Source organism: Chrysemys picta, chromosome 18 (genome assembly GCF_011386835.1).
Source record: "Chrysemys picta bellii isolate R12L10 chromosome 18, ASM1138683v2, whole genome shotgun sequence".
NCBI lineage: Eukaryota > Metazoa > Chordata > Testudines > Emydidae > Chrysemys > Chrysemys picta.
In genome coordinates this window covers 6,109,779-6,137,520 of record NC_088808.1, presented here as the reverse complement: position 1 = coordinate 6,137,520, position 27,742 = coordinate 6,109,779, and the positions used below count along the sequence as shown (strand labels likewise).

The 27,742-nt window shown below is 54.3% G+C and overlaps 1 protein-coding gene across 1 annotated transcript; it reads left to right on the top strand.

Moving 5' to 3' along the window:
• The first annotated feature begins 267 nt into the window (after positions 1-267).
• Positions 268-27,742, top strand: SAPCD2 (suppressor APC domain containing 2). The gene is made up of 6 exons (XM_024111588.3): positions 268-855; positions 13,357-13,490; positions 21,521-21,667; positions 22,846-22,947; positions 24,046-24,171; positions 24,883-27,742. The coding sequence occupies exons 1-6, from the start codon at positions 360-362 to the stop codon at positions 25,009-25,011; spliced, it is 1,134 nt and encodes a 377-aa protein (XP_023967356.2). The 5' UTR covers positions 268-359; the 3' UTR covers positions 25,012-27,742.

Here is a 27,742-nt window from a genome sequence, read left to right as displayed (position 1 = left end):
TGCATTGATTGAGTAGAAAATATCCCCTCCCCCCATGGCCGAGAGAAACCCAACATGAGGGGGGATGGAGAGGGCGGCTGGGGGGTGTCTCAGCGCCCCATTGTGGGGCTCTCTGGGTTAGGTTTTAAATGACACCGAGCTGCAGGGCCGGCCTGCCGCGCTGGAAAATCAAACCGGCCAACTTCCTCCTCAGCCAATCAGCCTGCGGGGCTGCCCATCGCCAGCCAATGAGAAAGGAGAATGCTAATGAAGTGACGTCAACCGAGAGGGGTGCCCCCATTCAGAAAAAAAATGAACTCCAATCCCGGAGCCAGGCGGCGTTCCCCGCGGAACTCGGTGTAACAATTCCCAGCACCCCGATGGCTCCGGAGCGCGGGGCTCGCCCGCTGCCCTGCGGCACGGAGGGGCTGCCCAGAGCCTTCCTGCAGAGCCTGCGGACCCTCTTCGACATCCTGGATGACCGGCGGCGGGGCTACGTGCACCTGCGGGAGATCGAGTCCCGCTGGCAGGGGGCCGAGGCCCGGGAGCTCCCCCCCGGCGTGCTGGAGGGGCTGCGGCAGGCGGCCCCGGCCAGCAGCTACCTCACCTTCGAGAGGTTCGTGCTGGGGCTCCGGGCCTCGCTGCTGAGCCCGGCGAACGGGGGTAAAGCGGCCCGGCCGGCCCCGGGAGGATGCGACCCCGCCGCCCCCAAGGGCGGGCCGGGCCGAGGGCAAGGGGCGCCCAGGCCGCTGGCGGAGAAGGGCAGGTGCTCGAGCGGGCTCGCCGGCAGCGCGTCCCGGAGCATGGAGAAGATCCCCAGCCCGCCGGGAGCCCCCGCGCACCGGCCCGAGGGGGAGAGCCGGGGCAGGAGCAGAGGTGAGTGAGGGAGGGACGGGCCGTGGGCTGGAGATCCGCAGCCCTGGGGTGGGGGGTGTATGCATCGCTGGGCCCCGGTGCTGGCTGGATTGAGCCAGATCCGCTTTCCCCTTCCCACCCGGCCCCTCTCCGCTCCGGGCTGGGGATGAGGGGCTCAGGTCTGGGGCAGAGGGTTGGGGTGCAGGGGGGGAGGGCTCTGGCTGGGGGTGTGGGCCGTGGGGTGGGGGAGCAGGAGGGTGCTTAGGGGCTGTGGCAGGGAGAGACGACTCCCCCCAGCTCTCTCTTCCCACAGCAGCACCTGGGCATGGGGGGGGGGGGCGGGAGAGGAGGAAGAAGAGGTGCCTCTCCCAGCCTCTGCAGCTCTGGGGGCTGGGGCTGCAAGATAGGTGCCCCTCCCCTGGCCCTAGCAGGTCTGGGCTGGGAAAGGGTTGCCCTGGGCACGGCTGGTTGGGGGCTGGGCTAGGTGCAGATTTGGGGGGGGGTACCCCTGCCCCAGCTGCGGCAGGTCCCTGGGTGGGTTCCTTGAGCACCTGCACAGTGCTAAATAGGCTGCTGCGTGGCCGTGCAGCTTACAGGGAACTTAGCCCCCACCCCTTGTCTCACTCAATGCCCTCACAGCACCCTGGTCTGAAACTCACCGCCTGATTGGTCTCTCCTCCTGTGCCTGCACCACTTGTCCTTGAGACTTTTTTATTAAAAGGAGTGATCTGGGGAGGGGGTGTCTCTGTACACTGGCAACGAACACAGAAGCAGGTGGCAGGATTTGGGGCCCTGCTCTGCCACCCTTGCTCATGTTGAGTAGCATCCAGCTCCACTGACTTCATGGAGACGACCTGAAGAAGAGCTGTGTGTAAACTCTGACACTCGTCTCTCTCACCAACAGCAGTTGGCCCAATTAAAGATCTGACCTCACCCACCTTGTCTCGCTAATAACCTGGTACTGACATGGCTCCAACAACGCTGCATGCAGAGGAAGGGCCAGTTTGGCCTTTCAAAAGGGTCATGGAAAACTACTTGGCACCTTGAATAATGGCTTACTCAGAATGTCAGTGACTATTCCATGTGAGCAAGAGTATCACAGTCTCTAGCCCAAAGATGCTACTCCCCTGGAGTAAGGATGGTAGTGTGTGGCTGTGTGGATACCAATTGTCTGCATTGTGCTTGTGGGGTTGTCTTTAAATGATTATTATTTCTTCTTTCCCTGACTCCTCTCCTTTCTCCCCCTCCCGCCAAGCTGACATCTGTCTCTGAGAACTTGCATTCTGACAAAACCAAAATAAAATAAAAATGCACCAGATTTTATTGTGATTGGATGTTGTGGGTTTTAAAATCCCCCACGGTCTTCAAAATAGAACTTCTTTCCCCTGTCTGAGGCTGTTCTGGCCCTTTGAGGGGTGTGAATGAATCTGGGCAGTGGGCAAGGTGAGGTGCTGAGGGGTATGATGGACTCTAGCCTGGCTCCCCAGAACCATGTGGTGCAGTAACTGCAGTATTCACATGGAGTGCAGATTACTGGATAAGTGCCTTCACTCTCTTGCAACCTCCTCTGCTTTTCCTGAAGACTTTGGTTCAGGTTATTTTCTGCTGGGCTCTGATCTGGTCATTGGATAATATCTGACCCTTTGGATGGTTTTCAGATCAAGAAAATGCGGGAAGTTTGCTGCTGTGGTACCTGCAGAAATTCAGCAATTTCATAGTTTCGAATCATGAAAAGGGCCACTGCTGCTGGATTGCTCCGGTAGAGATGGCAGAAGGCCAGGGTGTGTCTGGGCCAACACCTGTAGCTCTGGTTTCAAGCAGTGCAAACCTGTTTCTCCCTCTGATGTAAGACAACAAAAAATTCACTCCTTATGGGCCTGATGCAAGCCCATGAAGCCAACGGAATTCTTTTTATGGACTTCAGCTCAGGCCCTGTACTGCATTACTTTCACAATATATACTTGACTCCCGTTTCCAGCTCAATCACTGGTGCACCTTCAACTTGTATCCCTCATCATGTGGTGACTTGTCTGTTACAGTGATGAACAAGAAATATTAGGGGCTTAACATTAACATGCCCATAGTTGTCCTGTTGCCTAAAGTGATGTAGGTGACATCACTCTGGTGGCTGGAAATGCAGCCGTTCAGATGTATGTTCAGGTTTACGGACGGATCGCCGTGTCTTGTGTGTCAGTGAAAGGGCCCGCTGCTAGCTGAGCAAATGCGACTGAACGAATCGCAGAGTTAAGTTTGATAACAAATGTGGTAATAGACTCTCAAAGTTTTTTTTATATAGTGGGAACTTCATCTTCACAGAATGATTTATCTTGTGGATCAAGCCTCATTCAGGACTGCTGAGGCCACCTGCCCGTCTGTTTGTGATCACATCACATAACATCCCTGTTGCTATTACAGCAATTGCTTAAATGGAGAGTAACATTAGGAAAGCATTGTGTGTGTACTTAGTTGTCTTTTAGTGCTACTGAACTGCTGAACCAGCAAGTGCTCCGCATGCCTCCTGTAGTTCATGGATCACAGTTTTTAAGACAGTGGCTCTCAAACCTTTGTGCTGGTGACCCCTTTCACATAGCAAACCTCTGAGTGCGATGCCCCCCCGCTTTATAAATTAAAACCACCTTTTAAAATATATTTAACACCATTATAAATGCTGGAGGCAAAGTGGGGTTTGGGGTGGAGGTTGGCAGCTCGCGACCCCCTAGGGTGACCAGACATCCCGATATTATTGGGACAGTCCCGATTTTAAGAGTTTTGGCCCATGTCCCGACTGCATATCGGTCGGGACGCCCTTTGTCTCGATATCAGGGACCGCTCACGGCATGCACCTGAGGTCCCGGGGATGGCGGCACTTCCTGGGGCAGCTCCCAGTGCCGCCCGCCAGCAGGAGCTGGTAGTGCGGCCGCTAGGCACAGAGGCGCCGAGGGGGTCTCCCATGCTGCACCGGCTCAGTCCTGCCCAATCAGAGCTGCAGGGGCGGGGCTTGCAGGCGCCGGGGGCGGGCAGAAAGCCCTCCGACCCGACCCTAGGAGCCAGAGGGACCTGCCAGATGCTTCCCAGGAGCCGCCCCAGGTAAGCACCGCCGGGACTCGCCACCTTGCCCCCTAGCAGGTCCCTCTGTCTCTTAAGGTCTGGGCAGGGCGGAGGGCTCTCTGCGCGCTGCCAGCGCATGCAAGCCCCGCTCCGGCAGCTCCTATTGGCACATTTCCTGGCCAATGGGAGCCACAGAGCTCACGCTTGTGGCAGGCGCAGCACATGGAGACCCCTCTGCTGCCCCTGATCCTAGGAGTCACAGGGACTTGCCAGATCCTTCTTGGGAGCTGCCCTAGGTAGGCATTGCCAGGACCCCCCACCCCCGGCAGGTCCCTGTGGCTCTTGGGGGTGGGGGGAGTAGGGGGCTCTGGAGCAGAACCCCTCTGCACTTGGGGTGCCCCTAAGAAGGGCTGGGCAGGTCAGCTCGCAGGGAGCCCTGGCTTGCAGAGCGTGGCGGGGAGTCCCCTGCAGCCGGCTCCGTGGATGCAGTGGAAGGGGTAGAACTGGCTCTGAAATGAGCGGTGGCTCTGTGCTCGATGGGGGAGGCTGCTAGAATCGGAGAGTTGCCATTTCAAAGCTTTTCTTTCCCCACCTGTTTTTGCCTGGGGGAGGCAGGGGCAGGTGCCCCACAGAGGTAACAGCTGCATGCTCCCCCCAGCAGAGCGTGTGCAGACCGGTCCACCTAGCTCATGGCAGAGCTAAGGAAAGGAGACGCCTGCCTCTGCACATGCTGATTCCACCCAGGGCAGCCGGGGCTGAGCACTGCTAAGCTGCTGCCCACGTCACTTACCCACACTGGCAAGCAAGGATCGCACCTGGCCGCGTACATCTGCTCGATGTACAATCGGGCGCCATTTGTCCCGATATTCAGGTAAAATTTAAAATTTGGTAGTGAAATAGAAAATTAGTCGATTGGGAATGTCCCATTAAACCCGACTGGGATCTGTTCTCTACTGGCAATTTTGGTTTTTAAGGTTGTTTTCCGGTGTAACGCAATTTACAGAAGGGATATGTAGTTTACAGTTCTGAACCGCATTGCATACCGTAGGACAAACTATAGTGGGCACATAAGAAGCACAGAGACTGTGCGGTTCTTTCCAGTGGCTAGCTAGCTAGCTAATGGTCTTCAGACGAAAACCCCACCCGAAATGGCAACGGCAAGGGAGGAGCCAACTACCAAAAACCAAAAAAGACAGTGCAGATACAGGACAGAATGGGAAACCACTTACACCTGGATTTGGAAATCCTAAGAGTGTGATACAAAAGGCTTTTGTGAAGCATGCAGGAAGGAATTTAGCATTTGCCATGGCGGTGAGTCTGATGTTAAGCATCATGCTGATTCAAAAAATCATGGACAAAACACCCAGACTCACAAGAGCAATACCTTGGTCTCACATTTTTTTTCAGCCGGCCAAATGAATCCGTCAATAAGAAGGTTATCACTGTTGAGCTAACTCAAGTTTATCACACAGTCCATCAACACTCCTATCGCTCGCGTCACTGTGAACTTAAACTAGCGCCTACCTTGTATCCAGAGTCAACGATTGCGAAGCACGTCAGCTGTGGCCGGACTAAAGCAGAGGCATTGATCAAAAATGTGCTGTCACCGCTCTCAACAGAATCTTTAAAAGACCTCAGCAAGCCAGACGGTCCCTATTTCTCAGTTGCCACAGATGCAGCTAACAAGGGCAATGTGGAAACTTTCCCCTTATCACTGAGATACTGGACACCCGAACATGGGGTCCAAGATAAACTGTTAGATTTCTCTGAGTAAAGTGAAGAGACTGCAGAGGCAATAAGCAACACATTACTTGAAAAACTTGCGATATACAAACTAGACCTAAACAAAGCGTCTTCGTACTGTGCTGATAATGCAAACGTGAATTATGGAAAGCGACATCAGTGTACCAGAATTTAAAAAAACACAATGAAAATATCTTGCCTGCAAACTGCCCTGGCCATGTTGTGCACAACGCTGTGAAACATGCTAGCAATACCCTACAAGTTGATATTGAGACTCTGTGATTAAGACGTTCAATCATTTCAGCAGCTCTGCTAAGAGAGTAGCAGCATTGAAGGATATGTTTGACTTCGTGGCTATGGAGTATGCCACTTTACTGCGCCATGTTCCGACGCGCTGGGTGAGTCTTTTCCCAGCTGTAAACAGGCTTGTAAATACATGGCAGGCTGTTAAGTGCTACTTTTGTTTCTCTGGGCAGTGAGAAGTGCCCAAAATCTCTGTGGATGCTGTTCTCGGACATGGAAAACAGTGAACAAGGTGAGGGGCCTAGCAAAGTTGAGGTTCTTCTGTTTTTCCTCCCCAATGTCCTGAAAATCTTCAGTGATACTGTGCTGTGTTTGGAAAATGAGTATGACAGCATGTGAAGTGTACGCCATAATGAATACTCTGAGAATTAAACTTCAGCAGCGGAAAAATGATAAATTCTTTGGCTCCAAAATTGAAAATGCATTAACTGAGATGCTGCCTGTCACTGCTGCATGTCTCCAGAAAGACTTCATGAAATGTTATGATGTGTTGATCCTATATTTGGAGAAATGGTTTGATTTTTTTCAACAACTGGCTACTTGTTCAATACCCAGTGTTTGAACATCAAAGTTAATAGGGCATTTGAATACAAGGCTCTGTCTGCGGCCGTGACAGCTGTAAACCTCCAGAAAACAGTGGATCTCGATCAGCTCTATGATGAGTACTGTATCATCAAAGACATCAACTCCAAGTTGGAGCCTGGAAACTACTCAGTTGAGGACCTCTGGTCTCAAGTGCTGAGAAACAAGGATGGTAGCACTGAATTCCTGAACGTGACAAAGCTGGTGTCATACATGCTCAGTATACCAGTCAGCAACGTGTACACAGAGCGTGTATTTTCAATCATGAAAGGTGCATGGACTGATGTCCAGAATCGAAGCAGCATAGACTTGGTGCGGAGTGAAACCCTTGTCAAAATGAATTTCCGGAGGAGTTGCAAGGACTTCTACAGCTTTGTGATTGCCCAGAAGCAAGTCAGGACTGTGGCAAAGTCATCCAAGAAGTACTAGACTTCTGGCATGTCTGAGAGGTATGCAAATTGGGAAGCTGATTTATTAACTGAATAAAAAACCCAGCCCTTTACCCCTGTTGTTTGTTTAGTGTACAAATAAATCTGTAGATTTAAATATGGATTATAGCTAAGTCTATAATTTAGTGTGTGTGTGTGTGTGTGGGGGGGGTGGTGGTGGTGGTGGTGGTGGTGGTGCTGTGACACTCACTGATTCCAGACCGCTGTGACTTGGTTTGCTTCAGCCACTGACAGCTGAAGGCAGGACTGTGGGCCTCCCCTCTGTGACTGCGGCTGGGGCTGGAGCCAGGGGTAGCACTGTGACCCTTCGCTCCCCTGCCCTTCAACTGGGTCTGATTTTGCAACCAGGATCCTGCGCTCCTGGCCCCGTGGCTTCTGCTGGGGGCTGGAGCCGGAGCCCTGCGCCCCTGGCCCTGTGGCTTCTGCTGGGGGCTGGAGCCGGAGCCCTGCGCCTGTGGCTTGTGATGCGGGCTGCAGCAAGGGCCGTACACCCCTCTTGCAGCTTCCTAGGGCTGTGTGCCCCCTCTCATGGCTCCGGTCGGGGCTGTGCAGCTGTGACTGTCTTCCTCCCCCCTGCTCGCCCAATGTGTCCTGATATTTCAATCTTGCGATCTGGTCACCCTACGCCCCCCCCCCCCCCCATGTAATAACCTCACGACCCCCTGAGGGGTCCCAACCCCCAGTTTGAGAACCCCTGGTTTAAGAAGTGCCCTGTTATCGTTTACAAGCCAATCGTTTTTATTATACCTGTTTCTAGGAACGCAGAAATTGCTATTCTGGATCGGACCATCTAGCCCAGCATCCGGCTCCTATAGGGGCCGGCACCAGCTGCTTCAGAGGAAGGTGTAAGAGACCGTGGTGTTCGTAGGCAGTTATGGGATCACTAACCAGAGGGAAAGTTTCTTCTATAATAAAAAAGAGGAAACTGAGGCTCAAAGCATCCAACAATTCATTCGAGAGAGATCACAACAGACGGGAGTTCAAGATGAGAATGTTTGTCCTAGTGCAACGGAGTTCTGCTCTGAATTCCAGGAAGTGGTGGGAAAAGGTGTGACTCAGAACGTGCTGCAGAGATGAAATGTGGCAAGAGGATTGAGTCTCAATTTATTGGCCTTTTGAGCCAATTCTGAGCCCTCACCAGTGAACATGAGAACTTGTGCTGACAGTCACTGAACAGGGTATCTGTGCCTCAGTTTCCCCATCTGTAAAATTGAGATGATGATACTTAAAGCGCTTAGCAAAAGAGGTGAGATCTACTAATGAAAAATATTTACATAAGAAAGGGATAGATAAGACCGAGGATATCATAATGTTTCTATATAAATCCATGGTATGCCCACATCTTGAATACTGTGTTTAGATGTGGTCGCCCCATCTCAAAAAAGATATAATGGAAAAGGTTCAGAAAAGGGCAACAAAAATGATTAGGGGTATGAAACAGCTTCCATATGAGGAGAGATTAATAAGACTGGGACTTTTCAGCTTGGAAAAGAGATGACTAAGGGACGATATAATAGAGGTCTGTAAAATCATGACTGGTGTGAAGAAAGTAAATAAGGAAATGTCATTTACTCCTTCCCATAACACACAAACTAGGGGTCACCAAATGAAACTAATAGGCAGCAAGTTTAAAACAAAAGGAAGTCTGTTTTCACACAACGTACAGTCAACCTGTGGAACTCATTGCCAGAGGATGTTGTGAAGGCCAAGACCATAACAGGGTTCAAAAAAGAACTAGACAAGTTCATGGCAGATAGGTCCATCAATGGCTATTAGCCAGGATGGGCAGGGATGGTGTCCCTAGCCTCCGTTTGCCCGAAGCTGGGAATGGGCGACAGGGGATGGATCATTTGATGATTTCCTGTTCTGTTCCTTCCCTCCAGGGCATCAGGCATTGACCACTGTCGGAAGACAGGACACTGGGCTAGATGGACCTTTGGTCTGACCCCGTAGGGCTGTTCTTATGTTATGTTCTTATGCGTTGGTGACAGGGCAGGGGATTGAACCCAGAGCTGCAGAATCTCAGGCTAGTGCCTGAACTACTGGCTCATCCTTCATCCCTCCCCAGCTCATGACTCACCTGGGATTTGCCCTCGCCGGGCCGAAGCTCCTGTCAGTTGTAGTGGCCCCTCTTGAGTGCTCAGGAGCGGGGAAGGAGAGCACGGGCAGGAAAATGGAAACAGGGCAGTTATATGGGTGGGTGTCTTGTTACAACTTTTATTGCACAAGCCAAACACTAACCATCCAAGGGTAGAGAAGAAACTTCCCCCTTGGGCAGTTCATGGCCTAATTGCCTGGTAGGGGAAAGTGTAAAACGGCCATGAGGCATCTGGTGACAAGATACCGGGCTGCTGTTCTCATGTTCCTGTTTGAACCTAGACTGGCCAAGGCACCTGTAAATGTGCTGCACTGGCAGAACAGGGGCCTAACAGGTCCCTTCCACCTGGAACTGCTGATGGGTTGATTCCTCTCCCCCAGGGAACGCTGGCTCACATACAGCGTCTGGTTGTTAGCATGATTCTTGCTTGATCTTCTGTCTTTCATTGGGCCTAGCTCAGGCGCCCAGAGGTCAGTCGACTTGCCTGGGGCTACCCACTGAGTCAGAGGGTCAGATGGGATTAAAATCCAGAGGCTTCGCGCTCAGCACAGCGTCCAAATCTGCAGTAGACGCAAGCCTGTGAAAGCAGCATAAGCCTCTGTAGTTGGTCATTGCCCCTGTGATGCTCTTCATCCAAGCGGGTTCCCATCTCTGCTTCAGGGCTTAGTTTAATGAAGAAAAGCACGATTGCCTTCGGTTGGGGACTATCCCTCTGCTTGGCAAGGGTGTGCGTGGCAGGCGCGTCGTACAGCGTTAGAGATGGATGTGTTCCTCTCGGATTGTTTGGCACATTCCCCATCAATTGCCCCTTCAGTATCGTAGGGAGCCAAAGGCTGTTGGCAGAACGGCTTATGGTTTTTCAAAGACCCCTCCCACCTGTGCCTTGTCGACTGATCCATTCAGCCTCACGAGAGTCATGAGTTTGGTGGTCTTGGCTCAGTCCCTACCTGACATGTTCACAGTGCGAAAAGTCCCACAGCCCCATTCCGTGTGCCCAGCACGCTCTGTTCGGGGGATTAACGAGCAGCACCTGGCATTCTGGATCAAAGCAGCTGCAGGCACTCTGCACAGATCATGCCTGGGTTACAAGGCCTCGCTTAGTACAGAGGCCATCTCCTGGTTACCGAACCTGGACATTGAGCTCTGACATCTGCATAGGGGAGGAGGAGCTAATCCTCAGGTGGGGGGCACCTAGGAACTGGCGACCTTGTGCTGGGGGTTCGGGGGAGGAGGATGTGAGGGTGGGCTCTGGCCACTGACAGACCGAACATGGTCCGGATTCTAGGGTGCAGGGCTGGTGCAACCATTTAGGCAAACTAGGCGGCCGCCTAGCGCACCTAGTGGTTGGGGGCGCCTAAAAGCCCGCTCAGGCGAGGAGGGGGAGTGAAGGTGAGCTGGGCGGGGTATGTGTGTGCGGGGAGGGCCGCCCGCAGTAACGGGTTAGTTAGTAAGCGGGGTTAGCTGCCGTGGGGGGAGTCTCGCCGAGCAGGATTAGCTGCTGCGGAGGGGGGTAGCTGCTGTGGAGGAGGGGTGGCGGGGGCTGGGTTAGCTGCTGTGGGGGGATGGGGTTAGCTGGGGGGGGGTGGGGGGCGCAAGGTGGAAGTTTTGCCTAGGGCGTGAAACTTCCTTGCACCGGCCCTGCTAGGGTGGAATTTCTTCTGATCTTACCCCCAACCTGCTTCCCCAGTGGGGATTCCTAGTGTGAGTAGCTTCCCCCTGCTGTTTGTTCCTGTCCCGCTGCTGGTTTCTCTCCGAAGGCCAGGGCAGGAAAGAGCAATCTTGGATTCCAGGTCTGTGTGTCAAGCGGCAGGGCAAGCTGCAGCGATGAAGTGGGTGGGCGGTGCAAAGGTGAGGGGGGATGAGGGTCTGCTGTGGGTAGCAGGAGAAATTGGCGTGATGGGGGGCAACAGGAGTGAGGAAGCAGGTGGGCAGCTCTTGCTGGCAGAGGAGAGGCCCTGGAAAGATGGGCGCTGGCTTCAGCACCTCGCTGCAGGACACTGGGCACAAGCAAACTCCTTTGTGCTCTCAGACCTAATCTCGCTCCTTTGGCACTGATCACCCGTCGGGGTCAGGGGTGTGTGTGGGGTGTATGTTTGCTATAAAATCATAGGGATGAACTTTACAGCTGACTCCAGCGCTGTGCAAAGTGGCTCCACTGAGCGGGAAGCCCGTTGAAAACTCTGTCTCCATACAGTCAGGATCTGGTCTCTGTGCTGACCCAGTGGCAGATAGGCTGTTGATGCTCTGGAAAATCATGTGAGAGCTGGGGGGTGGCCTGGAGTGCTCCCTGGGCTGGTTGGGGAGGGGATCACAGACCTCAGGAGCCAGGGCAGGGAAGAGGCAAACGTCTGGTGTTGAACAAATGCATAGCAGCCCCGAGCACAGCGGCTTGTGTTGGAGCCAGCGACCTTGCATGGAGATTAGAAGCGTTGGCAGCACAAGCCAGGAGAGAACTAGGCCGCGGGAGTCATTAAGGGTCTAATTGGCCAGGTGGTGACTAATGCAGTGTTTGGCTGGAAGCAGCCTGCCCTTTATAGGAGACAAGCACCAAAGCCTGTCATGGCCCTGGTGAAATCAAATGGGGGCCCTGCTTTATAAGCCCCTTGAATCCCATGTGTACAGCTCGCCCACACACCCCTCGATTGACCCACCTCTCGGCTCAGGTGGAGCCAGCGACATGTCCTTGCTCTAATCTGCCCTACACAACTTTTTCTGAAGGCCCCGCCCTGCCCACTCTCCCTAGCGTGCGCTGGTGGATAGGTTGTTTCCAGCCATTGAGGCCAGTGGGCAAGGCAGCCCAGGTCTTGGGATCGCTTTGGCCACGGTGACCCACCGAGAGGGGTTGCAGGAATCCTGCTGTGGGCAGGAGCACATGTAAATGTAGCTTTTTGTACTGAATGCACCTGACCCAAGCGTTGACCAGAAAGAAACTGAACCCTCCTGTCTCTCCATGCCTGGCGTGGCTCCACCAAAGGAAAGTCTCAAGCTCTGATCCAGTGTGCCCAGCAGGTCGCTTGTGGATTCCCCTCCTCCCTGCACCCCCAAGCAGCACCTTTGCGTAACAAACAATGGGCACCCTTTACCAAAGGCGCCAGTCTGATTTAATGGGGTGTCTCTTGGCTGTCTGGTACTGGGTATGAGCGCAGGAGGCCACGTGGCAAAATGGGGAAGGGTCGACCTGCTTCAGAGTCACTGGCAGACTAAATGTGACAAGGCCCCTAAGCAAGCCAGGGGTCTATGTTCGGGCACTCAGGGACATGATAGTGTCTCAGTTAGCTTCAAGCTCTGCTTCTTAATGGTATCTTCCAGGAGAACCTTGATGGGTCTTGTTTGCCCACCCGACTGGGACCGTGGGCTGCCCGCTCTGCTGATGTGACAAGGATTGTCCTTTGCCGTGTGGGTAGCTGAGGGTTTGGGTTCTGGGAGGAGGTGGTGTCTGGCATCTGATCTCCCCTAAGGTGGTTCCGTACCAGGATCAAATATGTTTGTTCTTGGTGCCTGGAAGGGCCCGAGGTTGGATTTGCATGAGTGCTGGTGGAAGGGCCGGGCACAGAGGGTGAGGTGAGGGTTCCTTTCCCCTGCAGTGAGCTAGCTGGCTGTACTCTTCTTTCATTCCCCACTAGGGTGACCAGAGAGCAAGTGTGAAAAATCGGGACTGGGGTGGGGGGTAATAAGTGCTTTTATAAGACAAAGTCCCAAATATTGGGACTGTTTGTATAAAATGGGGACATCTGGTCACCCTATTCCCCACCCTCTGCAATGTAGGGCTGACTTCTTAAGTTGCTAAACCTGTTATTGCTGCAGTTAATGGGAGCTGGGATTAATTCTCCACTCAGCCCCACCTCCCCTGGTTAGAGAAAGTAGAGGTGAGAGTGTTACGTTCTCCTCCAGCATTGGCTCTTATTACAAATGTGAGCATTGGCCGCTCGCTGGTGGGCCTGGCCCTCCACTTTCCCTGACTTGAACCCGTGAGGTCCTGCCCCCTGGGAGTAACTGGGATGTAAGCTGTGTCCCGCGTTGCAGCACATGCGGGGGAAAAGGTCATGTGCTCATCTGAGGTCTCTGCAATACCCAGGCGTGGCCAGGTGAGTGGCTGCCGGAGCAAGGCTGAAATCCCAACCTGCAGACTCCTCTTGGTGCTCAGCCAGGACTTGAATGGGTTAAAAGGTCCTTTTAAAATTGTATTTATTTTTTTAAAGCCTCTAGACTATATGGAGAAATCCTCCGATCCTCTCGTGTTGGGTGTATGTCCCTGCATGGTGCCTTCTTCAAAATGTGCATGTCCTTCCTCCGTTGCAGGTGCCGATGGGAAGCCCACAGGACAGTCCCATTGCGAGGGCAGTTGCACGGGGGTGGCGGACGCTCGGCGGCATGAGAGAGGTCGCGGTGAGCACCGGAGACACACCATCACCAACGGGGTGGACTATGGCATGGTAGGGGAGCAGCTGTGTCCTGGTTTCCCAGCCACTGTCCTTCCTGACAGGAGTAGCTGCAACCGCTAGGCGCTCTGCTGTCCTACGTGCTGTTTGCTGCCTGGTGGGTGTACTGGAAGGGGAGCTGCCCAGTCTCGCTCTTGGTCCACCCTGGTGTTTTGTGGTTACACTTGTCCTATGGGGCAGCATGAACTTGGGGTTTGTGGGGTATTAGTGAGAGAGTCTGATATTTCTTTTAACATGTATTGCATCACTGCGCAGTCTCTTACAAATCACCCTCTATCCTGCAACCTATGCAAAGGGAACAGTCAAGGACGCCAGGTAGCCTGTAAACGCCTAATGCCGTAGAGTGATAATCAAATGGGTGGGTTTGTACCGCTGCGTCTCCGCAGAAGTAAATGCTCTTTTGACTTCTAAACGCTGTGGCAGAGCATGGGGGCTTCAGAGCCGAGATTAATGTTTTAGTCTTTTTCTTTTGCAAACATACCAGAGAAATTAAATGCAAAGACATGTGTGGCCTAGTACAGGCTCAGTTGTACTCCGCTGGTGCAGGGATCTGCCAGGGCCCAGGTCACTCGAGGGTCAGGGCCAAACTCTAGGGGCTGGATCATGTGATGCAGGGGTCAGCAACCTTTCAGAAGTGCTGTGCCGAGTCTTCATTTATTCACTCTAATTAAGGTTTCACGTGCCAATCATACGTTTTAATGTTTTTAGAAGATCTCTTTCTATAAGTCTATAATATATAACTAAACTATTGTTGTATGTAAAGTAAATAAGGTTTTTAAAATGTTTAAGAAGCTTCATTTAAAATTAAATTAAAATGCAGAGCCCCCCGGACCCGGGCAGCGTGAGTGCCACTGAAAATCAGCTCGCGTGCCATAGGTTGCCTACCCCTGATGTAATGTATTAAGTCCCCTTTGCACTAAAATCTCTGTGGATGGCTGGTGGAGAATTTCTCCACCGCGGAAGACTCTGTACCATCTCCTGTCCCAGCCACTGTGGGCGTGGTGGGGAAGGGCTGGAGCAGCGGTCCATTATGCCTGATCCTCAGCTGGCATAAGACGCCCCAAGAGACCTTTTGTCAATGGTAAGTTAGAGTTGCTAATATGCACTGAGGCCAGGGAGCCCGTCCCCTCTCTGGCCCCAGAGCAGGGTGGGGAATTGGCCCCTGGAGAGCCATGGTGTGCAATAGAAGTACCTTGCATAGAGAGATAGCAAAGTACCCATGATATTATCCGCTCACCCACGCGGCTCACGATCCAAAATCCTGCCTATGGGCAGTTTGAATTAGTAACGTTAATGGAAGCTCCTGCCTTTCCTGTACCTTGCGTGCAATGTAATTTGCATTAGTTTATCCTACGCGTGCTGCCCTGCTGCACCGGTTCTTTCCTGTCTCAAATGCCAATATCCATCTCTTCTCTCCCTCTCCCCGGCCCTGATTTGAAGGGCACGTGGGCTGCCTTTGTGCAGCATTGATTATGTCGGCACAGCAGCTTCCGGCCACATAACACGCTCTGATTCCTGGCCTGGTTCTCCCCAGGGGTTAGTGGGGGCTTTGCACACACATGAATTAGGAGCTCGTTTGCTAAAGCAAACTGCAGCCGTGCTGAGAATTCATCCCCTTTGCTCGCTGTGGGAGCTGGAGCAGGGCCTGTGCTGTGAAGCGCTTGCAGGTGCCTCAGGAAAGCTGTGTACTGCCTCCATTCAGCCAGACTGGACACTCTGGGGTGCTGGTTTTGAGATGGGGAGGGGGCCATCCCGTACCCCCAGCTCTCTGAGGCAGCATTCAGCACTGTGGATTGCAATCACTGACTTCAATGCTACTCCTTAACATTTGCTAATAGGCACAGCAGGAGAAGCGAGGTAGGCTGGGCTTGTGGTTCAGGAGCTGGCCTGGGACTCGGCAATTGGGTTCGATTCCTGTCTGTCGGATTGCGGGCGAGTCCCTTCCCCGGTCTGGGCTCGCTTTCCCCATCTGGAGCATGGTGGGAATGGCACTGACCGACTGCTCGGGGTGTTTTGTCTGTGTGGGGTACTTCTCTGGCCGCCAGCGCCGTAGTCTGAGCTCCTCACAGGCTTTACTCCCTTGATCCTGGGAGGCAGGGCTGTTCTGCCCATTTGACAGGTGGGGAACTGAGCCAGACAAACTAAGTGGCTTACCCAGCGTGACGCAGGATGCTTGTGGTAGAGCAGGAATTGAATGCAGATCTCCCATGGCCCAGACTAGTGCTCTAACCACTGGACCAGCCTGCCTCTCCTCTCTCTCTCGGCTGTAAAGTGCTTTGGGAGCCTTGGCCAGAGGGTGGTTATTCCTGATCAGCCTAAAAACAAATCAGTCCCTTCTCGGCAGACTGATTCCTTGGGACACCAGAGCCCTCTCTGAATCCCAAGCACCATGCTGCAGCCGCTTGTGCCCCAGCAGTGGGCGAGTGGAGCGTGTGGTTGACCCCTCTCGCCTGTGTGCGCTGGGAGTGGTTGTGCAGTGGCCCCAGGACAGCGTGTATCCGGCTGGCTTGTCTTTCACTGAGCCCATTGATCGGCCTATTCCCCCTGTGGCTTCTCCGCAGCTGGGGCGAGGCTTTTTATGAGAGGTTAAGCTCGTTCATTCGTGAGCGTCCCGGGCTGAAGTGCCCCCTCGCCCCCCCCCCTGTACAGGCCATCCCCACTCAAGTGGAAGGGACCTCTGCTTCTTCCTCCCATTCTGGAAGCTGCCTCCGCCAGCATCCGTAACTCACGCTCCTCCCTTGCCAGCTGACTAGATGCCTTCCATCCGCTCGCCGAGCAGAGATGCCATTGTCCCACCGGCGAGTGGGATGTTGTCCTTTCCTCCGGTCACCATGGTAACTGGCCGGGCCAGGCCCAGGGCAGGGCATTCGGTGCCCGGCTGCGGACACAGCTGGATGGGCGTCCTCGCGACATACAGCACCCTCTTCGTTCCTCTGAGCAGCAGCCTTTGCAGCTCCAAGGCTCTACAGTTCTTCCTGTGGGTATGTCCCGGGCAGTCCACTGGCCTGGCTGCGTGTGTCCGTCTCCTGAAAGGGGACGGGCAGAGATCAGCTCCGTTGCCCTGCCTCTTTGGAGGGTTCAGGCTGTGACTAGCATGGATTGCAAGGGATTGCTGTGGCTGCGGGCGTCTGGCAGGCTGCATGAAGCATTGGGAAGGCTGATCAATCTCCAGTCTGTCCCCCTTTTACAGAAGTGAAATGCATGCGAGTGGCCTCTAGGATTATGAGCCGAGTCCCTCTCATTGTGTGAGCCTGCTATATACCCAGAGTATGAGAAGCGTGAGCAGCACTCAAGTGGTGTCTAAACTTGTCTTCTCCCCTCAGTAATATTGAAATCCCTGGATACTGGCAGTCATCTCCTGCTCTGCTGTGCTTGGTCCACAGGCCTGGCGGGTCAACGTTTGAATTGCAAACACCTCTTGTGTTTGAAAAAGCGAAGCCCAGAGAAGGGCGTGGGCTCTGGGTTGTGTTGCAGGCGGGGTGCAGCCTGGAGAAGAGGGGATCTTGTGTGTTTCGCTTCATCATGATGTGGCCGTTTGAAAAGGATTTTTCTGTGATGGCTTTTTAATAATTCTTGCTGTTGCTCCTTAGGTGTGGACTCGCTCACGTCCTGCGATGGTTTTAAACATGCAGTTGCTCGTATCTCATGTTTGTATTAGGGCTGCTATATACAGCTATCGAAGCTTTTTGTTTATTTGTGTTAGGGGAGCACTTATAGGCCCCCACTTGGCTCAGTGCCCCATTGTGTTAGGTGCTGTACAGACGTATAGCAAGAGACAGTCATTTTCCCAAAGACCTTCCAGTCTAAATAGATGATGATAACAATAGTACTTTTCATCAGTGAATCTCAAAAATTTGTTGACAGGGAGATAAGTATCATTATCCCCATTTTACAGATGGGGAAGTGGGCACAGGGAGGCGAAGTGTTTCCCAGGGTTACAAATCAGGTCCCAGGTTAGCACCTAGGTGTCTAGCCCACACTGCTGAAGCCTTGCATTGTTTCCAGTTAGTAGGTGCTCCAGAAATGAAAGCACCAAAACTTGATTTGACAGGGAGATGCATAGCTCTGAGCTTTATTCGTAGAATCATAGGTCTCTTCCAACCCTAATCTTCTCAGGAGGTCATCTAGTCCAACCCCCTTCCCAAAGCAGAACCAACCCCAATTAAATTATCCCAGCCAGGGCTTTGTCAAGCCAGGCCTTAAAAACCTCTAAGGATGGAGATTCCACCACCTCCCTAGGTAACTCATTCCAGTGCTTCACCGCCCTCCTAGTGAAATAGTGTTTCCTAATATCCAACCTGGACATCCCCCACTGCAACTTGAGGCTATTGCTCCTTGTTCTGTCATCTGCCACCACTGAGGGCAGCCGAGCTCCATCCTCTTTGGAACCCCCTTTCAGGTAGTTGAAGGCTGCTATCAAATCCCCTCCCACTCTTCTCTTCTTCTGCAGACTAAACAAGCCCAGTTCCCTCAGCCTCTCCTCGTAAGTCATGTGCCCCAGCGCCCTGATCATTTTCATTGCCCTCTGCTGGACTTTCCAATTTGTCCACATCCTTTATGTAGTGGGGGACCCAAAACTGGACACAATACTCCAGGTGTGGCCTCACCAGTGCTGAATAGAGGGGAATAATCATTTCCCTCGATCTGCTGGCAATGCTCTTACTAATGCAGCCCAATATGCCGTTAGCCTTCTTGTTAAGGTCTACTGGTGTCCTGATGGCAAAGTTTGACTTCTGGATGTGGTGGGGCAGCTCAAGCCAGGCCAATGGGACTCTGCATTGGGGGGGGGGGGGGGGGAATTCCACGCCTACCTGAGACTTGCAGTTTGGGAGGCAACACCCCTCCTGCCCTCTCCCCCAAACTAAGCCCATGCCCGAGGGGGCAGGCTTTGTATCCAGGCCCCTTTCTCTGGGCTCAGGGGGCCATCCATCTCCTCCAGCTGTTGGGAAACAAATGCTCCATACGCAGCGGCCATGACGAGTGGGTTCCAGGGCAGCCTTTGTGCTCGGACTCCTCCAGCGGGCAGCAGTGACTCAGGTCAGAGTGGGGTGTTGTCGCTCTGGTCCCCGCGGCTGGCTGCCTGTGGGCTAGGCTGCAGCCCCTCGGGAATGTAGCACTGGGGTGGCTGAAAACCTTCCAGTCTGTCCCTCTTTTAAAGAAGGGGTAAAATTCATGTGAGTCACCTCTAGGATTATGGGGGGGGGCAGTTCCCCTCCTAATCTTAGTGCGGCAGAACTTGGGGTGGGGAAATACCCCAACTTTGTCTGGAGAGCCATCTTCTCTGCTTGGTGGCAGCTACCGCCCTGCTGGCATCTGTGCTGGCTGGAGAGAGAGAGAGAGAAGAACCGCACCCCCATGATGTCCCGTGTCTGCTATGCAAACAAACCTAGGGGCAGAAATGCTTACTGTCCATGGGAACGGCACCCGCTTGGTAGCTGGGCCATTGGCTCTCACTGGGTCCCTGATTCTTTCTCACATTCTGGTGCCATTTTGCTTGGGTCAGGCCTTGGGGCATTTCCTAGGTTTCTAGTACGTGTGTTTAACTCTGCCATTCTTCGCTTGGGTCAGGGCTTGGGGTTGAGCCCAGTCTGGGGAACTGAAAGTGGAGCCCTGAGAATCCCTTCAAGTGACTCTGGGGATCCCCCCCTTCCCCCAACCCTTTTCATCACAGCTAAGAGCTGGTGACCTAAGGCCAGCCCGTGCGCAGAGCCGGCTGCTTTAACTGTCCTGGCCCCACTCTCTAGTAACGTCCCATTGGAAACTCGCCCCAGCTGTTTTACTGCTGGGATTTGTCATTGCATACGTGACCAGAGGGATCCCCAGCGCACCATGCAGCCGAGTCCTACCCTGGGAAAGCAATGCTGTTGCTGCCGTTCTTCTGCTCATTACCCTCTCAAAGGTTGGATGCTCACGATGGAGTCATGTAGTTAGTCCACGTGCTGAGCCAATGGCACATTGCACCACTCGCCTCCTGATACCACATAATTACTAGCCCTCGTTAAGCCCAAACATCAAGTAGAACAATGTGCGATGCTTTCAGCTCTGTTCTGAGAATATGGGTTGGTTGGGGCAGGGTGACGGTTATGGCAGTTATCAGTGAGAGAGTCAGTGCCTGATTGGACAGAGGAGAACTTAACCCTGCATTTCCTAGGTTTCTAGCATGTGTGTTTCACTCTGCCGTTCTTTGCCAATAATAAAAGTTCCACACAGTGTGAGCTCGCAGCCTTAAATTTCTGTAAGGTGGCTGCTTTAGGCCCCAAAGCTAGAAGACGTTGGGTTAAATGACCAGGGATTTTCAAAGAAGCCTGTGGAATTTGGCACCTAACTCCCTTAAGCATCTCTGAACACTGCAGTGTAGAGCACTGGAATATCTGAGATCCAGCATCATGCACTGGAGACTAAACTGCAGGTTCCTGTAGAGTGATAAGGGAAATGCTTAACTGCAGCTCGGAGGAGGAAATCTCCTGCCATGGCTGCCTGGGCAATTGAGATGAAAGCTCAATGCAGAGGTTTCCTATTGACCTAACCCATTAAGCCACTATTTATAATAAAGCAACAGGACTGATCTAATGTGGGGCAGGGTGGGAGCTGCAGCCTGGGGGAAGAAGGAAGGGCGTTCGGAGGGGAGACTCTCCCATGACCTGCACTTGGTTCAACCTAGCCAAGAAACCTGCTTTCCATGGAGCAAGAACCTTCTGAGTAGTAGTGATCTGAGTATGGATCTGCTCTCTGGTTGTCTGTCTTCCTCTGGATTTGCAGCAGCTGCATGACGGGTCGGATTGGTGTATCATGGTCTCCACCTCCCATTAGGCTATTGAAACATAATACTGAAAGATATTACATGAAAGATAAGACTTAGTCCTGCCATGAGTGCAGGGGACTGGACTAGATCACCTCTCGAGATCCCCTGCCGTCCTACAATTCTATAAGCTGGGTAAGGGACTTTTTGTGGGTCTGACCAGACAAACATGTCCATGCAATTCTGATCTAGCTAGTCTCTTGGATGCCAGTATGATGCAGCGGTAAAGGGACACCTAGACTTGCTGAGAAAGGAGGCTCCCATGAGTGATCTCCACCCCAGAGCATCTGATTGTAGCCAAGCTTCATATTCCACCGTAAAGAAGCCCCATGCTCCAGTTAGGCTACGGTTCTCCATGTCTGTTCTAGGTCCACATCCTCTTGAAGGCTGGTTATAGCCGAATGTGGTAACTGAATTCCTGCGTGGGCCATGGCTAGAGGCTGAGCATCTCCTCTCTGCTTGATGTGGTCGTGAACTGGACCCAAAGCAAAGTGACTTGGGCTTCGGATCAGGTCACTCCTGGCTGGCTCCAGAACCGAGACTGGCAGGACTGTTTCTCTGAACGCTTGGCCTTGGTCTGCTCCAGGGATGTATGGTGGTATTATGGACCAGGATGTAGGTGGTCAGGTCTAAAGGCAGAGCAGGCATACAGGTTGGGGAATGAAGCCAAGGCTCAGGGGCCAAGCCAGAGTCTGAACTAGGAATGGAAGCTGAGGTCCGATGCCAAATGCCGGAGTCAAGGTCGGAAGGCAGAGGCCGGGGTCAGAGCCAGGCCTGGAGGTGAGGCAGAAGGCAGGAGGAGAGGCAAGGATCAAACACGGTGGGAACAGGAGGGAAGACCACAGTAAGGCAGGAGCAGGGTTGGGTGCAGCAATCAGGCACAAGCAAGGTCCAATGCAGCCACAACAGGAATCCACCTTGTTGCTCAGACAAACTTCCTGTTCCTCCTCTTGGCTTAAATAGCATAGTTGGACCAATCGGTGGAGCCAGGTGATCCTCCAATCAGAGCTCCTGTGGGTGGGGCCCTGGCTGGGGCTATAGCCCTAGTAGCGTCTCCGTCCAGGTGGTTTCAGTCGCCATTGGGTAGAGGCCGGGATGCGGCAGCTTTCTGGGGACTCCCAGCCCTGGGTGCAGGACCCATTCTCAGGAGGGCAGGAGGTATGAGTGACGTCCCATAGGTTTGGATGGAGGGGGTATTAAAGTACCTGAGTTTTGTGTCTTGCAGCTGAAGCAAATGAAAGAGCTGGAGCAGGAGAAGGACTTCCTGCTCCAGGGGCTGGAGATGGTGGAGCGTGCCCGGGAATGGTACCACCAACAGATCCAAACAGTGCAGGAGCGCCAGAAACACCTGGGGAAAAACAAAACCACAAACGTGAGTGTGGGGCTCGCTCCAGGGACCGTCTCGCCTTTGAGTGCCCTGCCTGGGGGGGCTGGATAAAGGATCGGTTAAAACCGGAGGCAGGAAAGACCAAGTTCTAATATCACTTCCCCTTAACGATCTAATGGAGACATGGGGTGAGATCTGCAGAAGCATTCGGCACTGACACTCTGCTCCCACTGCAGTCAGTGGAGGTGGGCTGTGAAGGGGATGGGGGGAGTGGGTACGTGTGGGACTTACACATGTGGAGGGGGCAGGGCAGCTGGGATCACTTAGCCTGTGACGGGAAAGAGACATATGGCAGGTCGCTTCTCTTCCCTCTTTTTCTTACCTTGTCCCACAAATGAGCTGAGAAGCTGCCCGGCCCGTTCTAGGGAACCTGCTTTGCCCAGCGTGGCACTAACCTGTGGGACTTAATCGCAGGCTCAACTCGCCCCTTGTGCCAGCAGGAGTCACTCTTCTGGCCCCAGGGGCGTCACTCCTGCCTCCACCCAGGCAGAACTGTACCCAAAAAGGCAGCCGAATGCTCAGTGGATTGTTTCCTTTTGGAGAAGGGTCCAAAGCTCTTAGGCTCAGATCTGCCAAGGGATTTAGGCACGTAACTTCATTCATTTCTGTGGGAGTTAGGAGCCTAAATCCCTCTGAGGATCTGGGCCTTAATGATCGTTAATCACCCCAGTAGCTCTGCAGATGGGAGATAATGAACGGGATCAACTCTGTGGTGTCCAGGAAGGGCTCCTCACTCCCCGTGTGCACACACATACCTATGCCTCCTTGCCCAGCCGGCTGGGTCATGTGCTTATCCCGTCACGCTCCTCTGACGCATGTGGCATTGGTCGTTGCCCGGGGCAGCGTTCCAGAGCAGGAGCAGAGATGTGGCCGGGCCAGGATGGTTTTGTAAATAGAGATGAGCCCAGCAGCCTCCTTGGCGTGCACCTTCCTGGGCTTTCTGGAGAAATGCACGGCCCACCCCAGTCTAAAGTCAGCATTGGCTGGAATATTCCCTTCCACCCGCCCAGTTTGCCAGCCAGGCTGGGTCCTGAAAGATGAGTCCCGTGGAGTTGCGATGAAGGCCAGCAAGCTCTTGGGTTGTGTCTGCTGGCACATCACAGCAGCATGAAGTCCTGGAGAACTGGCTCCTCACTCCACCTTCCCACCCTTGCTTCTTCCAGGACTTCTTCCCGGAGGGGAGCCAAAACCACCTGGGTCGCCTTCTACCCAAGCTGCAGGAAGTGAACCGCTGCCTCGGAGAGCTCCTGTCCACCTCGGGGAAGGTGAGTGCGCTGTCCTGGTAGCACCGGTGCCCCTGCCCCCAGGGCTGGCCGTTTGTATCGCTCTCCATTAGATCAATGGTAGCAGTGTAGGGGGACACCAGACCAGAAACTGAATTATTACGGCCCCGTAGGAATGCCTGGTCCCTCAGCTGAGGGACAGGAGCAGGTGCCTGGAGACTCTTGGCTCTAACCTAGCAAGGGTTTAGAGCCCACCTGGTCTATGGGATGCTTGTAGGTGGTCACAGGGTGAAGCACTTCAGCAGGATTCAAAAAGGGGTTAGCCGGTACGTGGATAATTCGAACATGCAGAACTATAACCCTGCCTCCTTCTGAGCTCCAGCCCCTTTCGCTGGGTCTGGCTGCTGTTGGAGACAGGCCACTGGGCTAGATGGACCCCTGGCCTGATACAGTCTGGTAATTCCTCTGGTCCCAGGGAATGAGCAGTGACTCTCTGTTTTAAAGTCTCTAGAGCCCTGCCAGGGGCTAGAACGTGTCAGTCTCCATGCTGGGGAAGGACAGACCCAGGTTGCAAAGGGACCCAGTGAGATCAGTGCTGTGGGGTGGGGCTGCAGACTCCTCCGGAATGGGAAGCCCTGGGAGAAGGGGCGAGGATGTAACCCAGCCACTGCACCTGTCATGTCACGGCCAGTTTCTTTTCCTCTCCTCCCTCTTTGCTGCCGAACGTGGCTCTTTCCACTGCTCTCAGGCGAGTAGCCCCCTGGTTCTGGGGTGGGGGCGAGGAGGGGGAGGTCTGCGCAGGTCGACGAAACCCTGGTGCAGAGGATTGGTGCTGAGGGATGAGCTGCCTCGGCTGGTGAACTGAGTCCATTGGCCCCTGCTCCCCTCACCCCCTCCCAACTCGCTGTGGGTTAAGCAATGAGCTCGCAGTGCCCTCTGCAGGCTGAGCTGTGTATTGACATGCCAGGCCGACATGCACCTAGTGGAGACAGGTCAGCGAGGCATCAGCCGCCAGGAGGCAGGCGTGAGGAGGGCTGTGACGGGTGATCTGCATGGAGAGCCCAGCCCTGGCCGGAGCCTGGGGAAGCGGAAAGCTAGTGGGGACAGACGGTAGAAAGATTAATTCCCTCTCCTTCCCAGCCTCTGAACTCCTCCTCGTCGGCGCTGACCAGACAGGTCCCTGTTGCCCCCGTGCCGCCGCCTGCCCTGGCAGGGCCCCAGCAAGCCATCAGTATGCTGAAGGAGCAAAACCGGCTTCTCACCAAGGTGAGGGGGGGGGGGCTCCCCCCACCGGGAGAGGGTCAGGAGCTTGGAACTGGGGCCAAAGGAAGGGCAGGGGAGCTGGGAGCCAGCCCCTGGGGCAGGTGGAGCCAGAGGGACAGGATCTTCTGGGAGGAGGTTAGTGGGGGGGAGAGAGGATGGCTGTGGGAGTGGGACCCAGGCCTAAGAGAAGCGCATAGATGAGAGGGGAACCCTGCACAGCAAAGATACTCGGAGCCCCCCCCCCCCCCCCATTAAATGAGGCTGCTGAGCAGTGTCGTCTTCTGGTTCTGCCCTCTCACCGCACGGCACAAGGGGCCTGGAGGGCTTGGGGAATTGAGCACTTCAGCCGGAGGCCACTGGAATCCGTCTCACTGAGGCTGGTGGAGGGGGGACGCCGGGTGCCAGCTGACAGCTCTGGGCCGGGAGGGAGGGGGCAGGTACCCATCGTGTGACCTGCCTTGTAGACAGGCTAAGCGGGGACTGGCGACCAGGGGCTGCAGGGACGGTGGTGGGCAGCTCATGCTCTGCCGTGAGAGCTTTGGGCCTGTCGCTCTAAACCACCCGGCGTTTGCTCTGGCCAAACGAAACTCCCTGGAGTTGAGGAGATCCAGCCGGTCGTCCGGGGTGTCTGGGGAGGGGCAGGACCCTGGGAAGGGCTTGCTGCCCACGGGGAATGTTCCCCACTCACCAGGGCTCTGCCTCCTTCCTGTGCAGGAGGTGACTGAGAAGAGCGAGCGGATCACCCAGCTGGAGCAGGAGAAATCCGCCCTGATCAAGCAGCTCTTTGAGGCACGGGCCCGAAATAACCATGAAACAAGCCAGCTGGACTCCACCTTCATCTAGCCACCCCCAGCTGACCTCCCACACCCCAGGCCGGGGCTCTGGGGAGGGGCTGGGCAGGGACACCACTGCAAAAGCAGCCCCAGCCAGCCCAGACACCAGGTCTGAGCCTCCATGGGGCCTAGGCTTATTGTGGGTTTCTACGGGGCCGTGCCTCTTGCCCAGGTCTAGTTGGTTCCCTTGCTCCTTGGAGATGCTGCGCCTCATTTGTGATAGGGCCGGAGGTGCTGGCAAAGCACCTGAACTGATCCCTGTCTGATACCAGAGCCTGTCCCAGGCCTCCCTGGCAGAGCTCTGGCATCTCCCCACACCGGTGTTCTGTGTTGTGACTGGATGGCGTCTCCCTCTCAGGTACGCTGCTGCCCTTCTGCCTTGGAAACTGAGCAGGGACCATGCAAGTCTTCCTGATTCATTTCATGCGTGGCGGGGGGAGCACCGTACTCCGAAGGCTTTCTCCTCCCTCCACGTGCTGTTGCTGCAGCTCTACGGTATTCAGCCTCTTGTGACACGGCTGAATACCGGCTGCTTTCCGAAGAGGACTGTGTATTGCTGTTTAACACTCCTGTTGGCAGCTAAGGGGTACAGTGGCTAGTCCCTCACGTGCCTAACCCCTCACTCCAGCACCGGGCTAGCTTGAATGTCCGTGATGGTACTGTCCCAAACTTCAACCACTCATGACACCAAGACCCTATTTGCAGGAGCTGGTGCAGATCCTCATAGCACGATAGCCCCTCTCTCGTGTTTGGAGTAGCGATGAAATAGTCAATGTTTACACTTCAACTGCCATAATTAAGTTTTGGGGTTAACACCCCAGTCAGATGAATGGGACAGTTCCTAGCTCTGAGCTACTGTTCCAGGCTGCCTCTAGACTCAGGCACACATCCCTGCATCAGTTACACTATAGAAAAGATTTTTCTTCTGACCCCACCAGGGGTAACAAGCTTTGGCTTGTTTGAAATGCACAAGGGAGCAGCTCGCAGGCTCCTGGAGCCAACCCACTCCTTCCCCCTGACCCCAAGAGGTTTTGGGACTAAGAATCCCTACCGAACAAACGCAGCTGGAGGGCAGGATGTAGATGGACTGGTCCCTTCCCTCCCTACTTCTGCCTGCCTTCCGAGCGGTGAAGAAAGTGCTGCTTTACTGGGCTGAATACTGCAATCACCTTCCCAGGGCATGACCTGTTTACAGAGATGGATGGGTTTTCTGGAAGCATGAGACACCCTGAGCAGCACCTGTCTCTCTTCCCCCCCCCCCCTTCTCTCCCCCCATGTTTCTCTTCACACTCCTCGTCAGTGCAGAACTGTCCAGCATGGTGCCTTGACCAGGCAGGGCCCTAGGATCATATTGTGACACTGAAGGACATTGCTGACCCCCATGTAGTTTAGCTGCTGTTTCCCTCTCCCCTTAATGCGCTTTCATGTTCCCAGCTGCCCCCCTTTCCAGAGCCCAGCCTCCATCCAAGCACCGACCTTGAGCCTTGGCCCATTTGCAGCATATGAGATCTCCGGCCTAGCCTGGGCCCAACAGCCTGGCTTCCAGCCCCAGCCCGCCTGGCTCTTTATAGCTTGGATGGGGAGGGGACAGGGAAGGAAAACAGTCCCCTGCTGCTGTATTTGACCTAGGCTGTCAGTGTGGATTGTGTCCAGTCTCCATGCTAAGCAGGGGAAGGGGGCTTCGTTCTTCACCCGTCATTCATCCTCCACACCGCCACCCTCAAACTGGGCAGAAAAGTGGCTGCCAGAAACGCCTCTTGTAGCTGCTCCCTTTGTCTCCCGTGACTCCTCAGCAGCCACAGAGCGGTGCCAGAACGTGGTTCTCTCGGCTCTGGCATTAACGAAGCTGCCTGCTCCCTTCACCCCCCCCCCTAAATCTCTGCCCCGTTCCCCCAAAGCACTGCACTGAGACAGCAGTTTGACAAACCTTCCTCTGATCTACCTGGCTGCCCATAAACCCAACTCACAAATAGACTGTGAACAATGGTGGGAAAAGGAGGTGACCTTCAGTGCAATGGGGCCCCAGTGCTGATTGGCAGACAGGGTGTTGCTGTAATGATATCGCCCGCCCTGCACCTATCGGAACGGGAGGGTCTCTTGCCAGGCACCAAGAAAATTGCTCGGCCCCCATCTAAGGCCAGTCCCCACTAGGTTCCTGGGAAGAACTGCACTGGCAGGAGGCCCAGTTGTGGAGAGTCGGATCTGTTGATCTAGCAAGAGTGAGATTGCTGGGCCTGATTTTGCTCTCCTGACCATTCTCTAGGCTTTGCGCCCTCTGCTCCGGGGAGCTGAGCTGAACTGAACTTGCTGTTCCTGGAGCTGTCCTAGGAGGAACTTAAAGCCAGGGGGTTTCAGGCTCTGAGATCACCTTCCAGTTCTGTGCTTAAGCACCTGGAGCCGGGTGTGTGTCTGATCACATAACAGGTTACTTTGGACTGGGGCTGTTTCCCTCCAGCCCCTCCCATGAGATGTGTGCTTCCGCCCCTGCTGCCTACGGGCGCTTGTTTCTGTTCCTAGGAGGGGGTTAAAGAGGGCTGCCCTGCTCTGGTCCCCTAGCCTGCCCTACCTCCCCCTGCTGCTACGGGCATTATGAAATCCCCCTTGTGAATGTTTACAGGTTGGCCTCGAGGCAGCTGCCAGCCACGTATGTAGCAGTAGGTGAGCTCCTTGGCGAGGTTTTGTATTGTCTAACGACACTGTGATCGTCCACAGGCTTTTTTCAAATAAAAAGCAAAAATGAG

Bases quoted from the DNA above. Each gene is read 5' to 3' on its own strand.
- SAPCD2 (XM_024111588.3), top strand. From the start codon at position 360: ATGGCTCCGGAGCGCGGGGCTCGCCCGCTGCCCTGCGGCACGGAGGGG. The intron at 856-13,356 runs GTGAGTGAGGGA...CCTCCGTTGCAG, and splicing joins GAGCCGGGGCAGGAGCAGAG to GTGCCGATGGGAAGCCCACA. The intron at 21,668-22,845 runs GTGAGTGTGGGG...TGCTTCTTCCAG, and splicing joins GGAAAAACAAAACCACAAAC to GACTTCTTCCCGGAGGGGAG.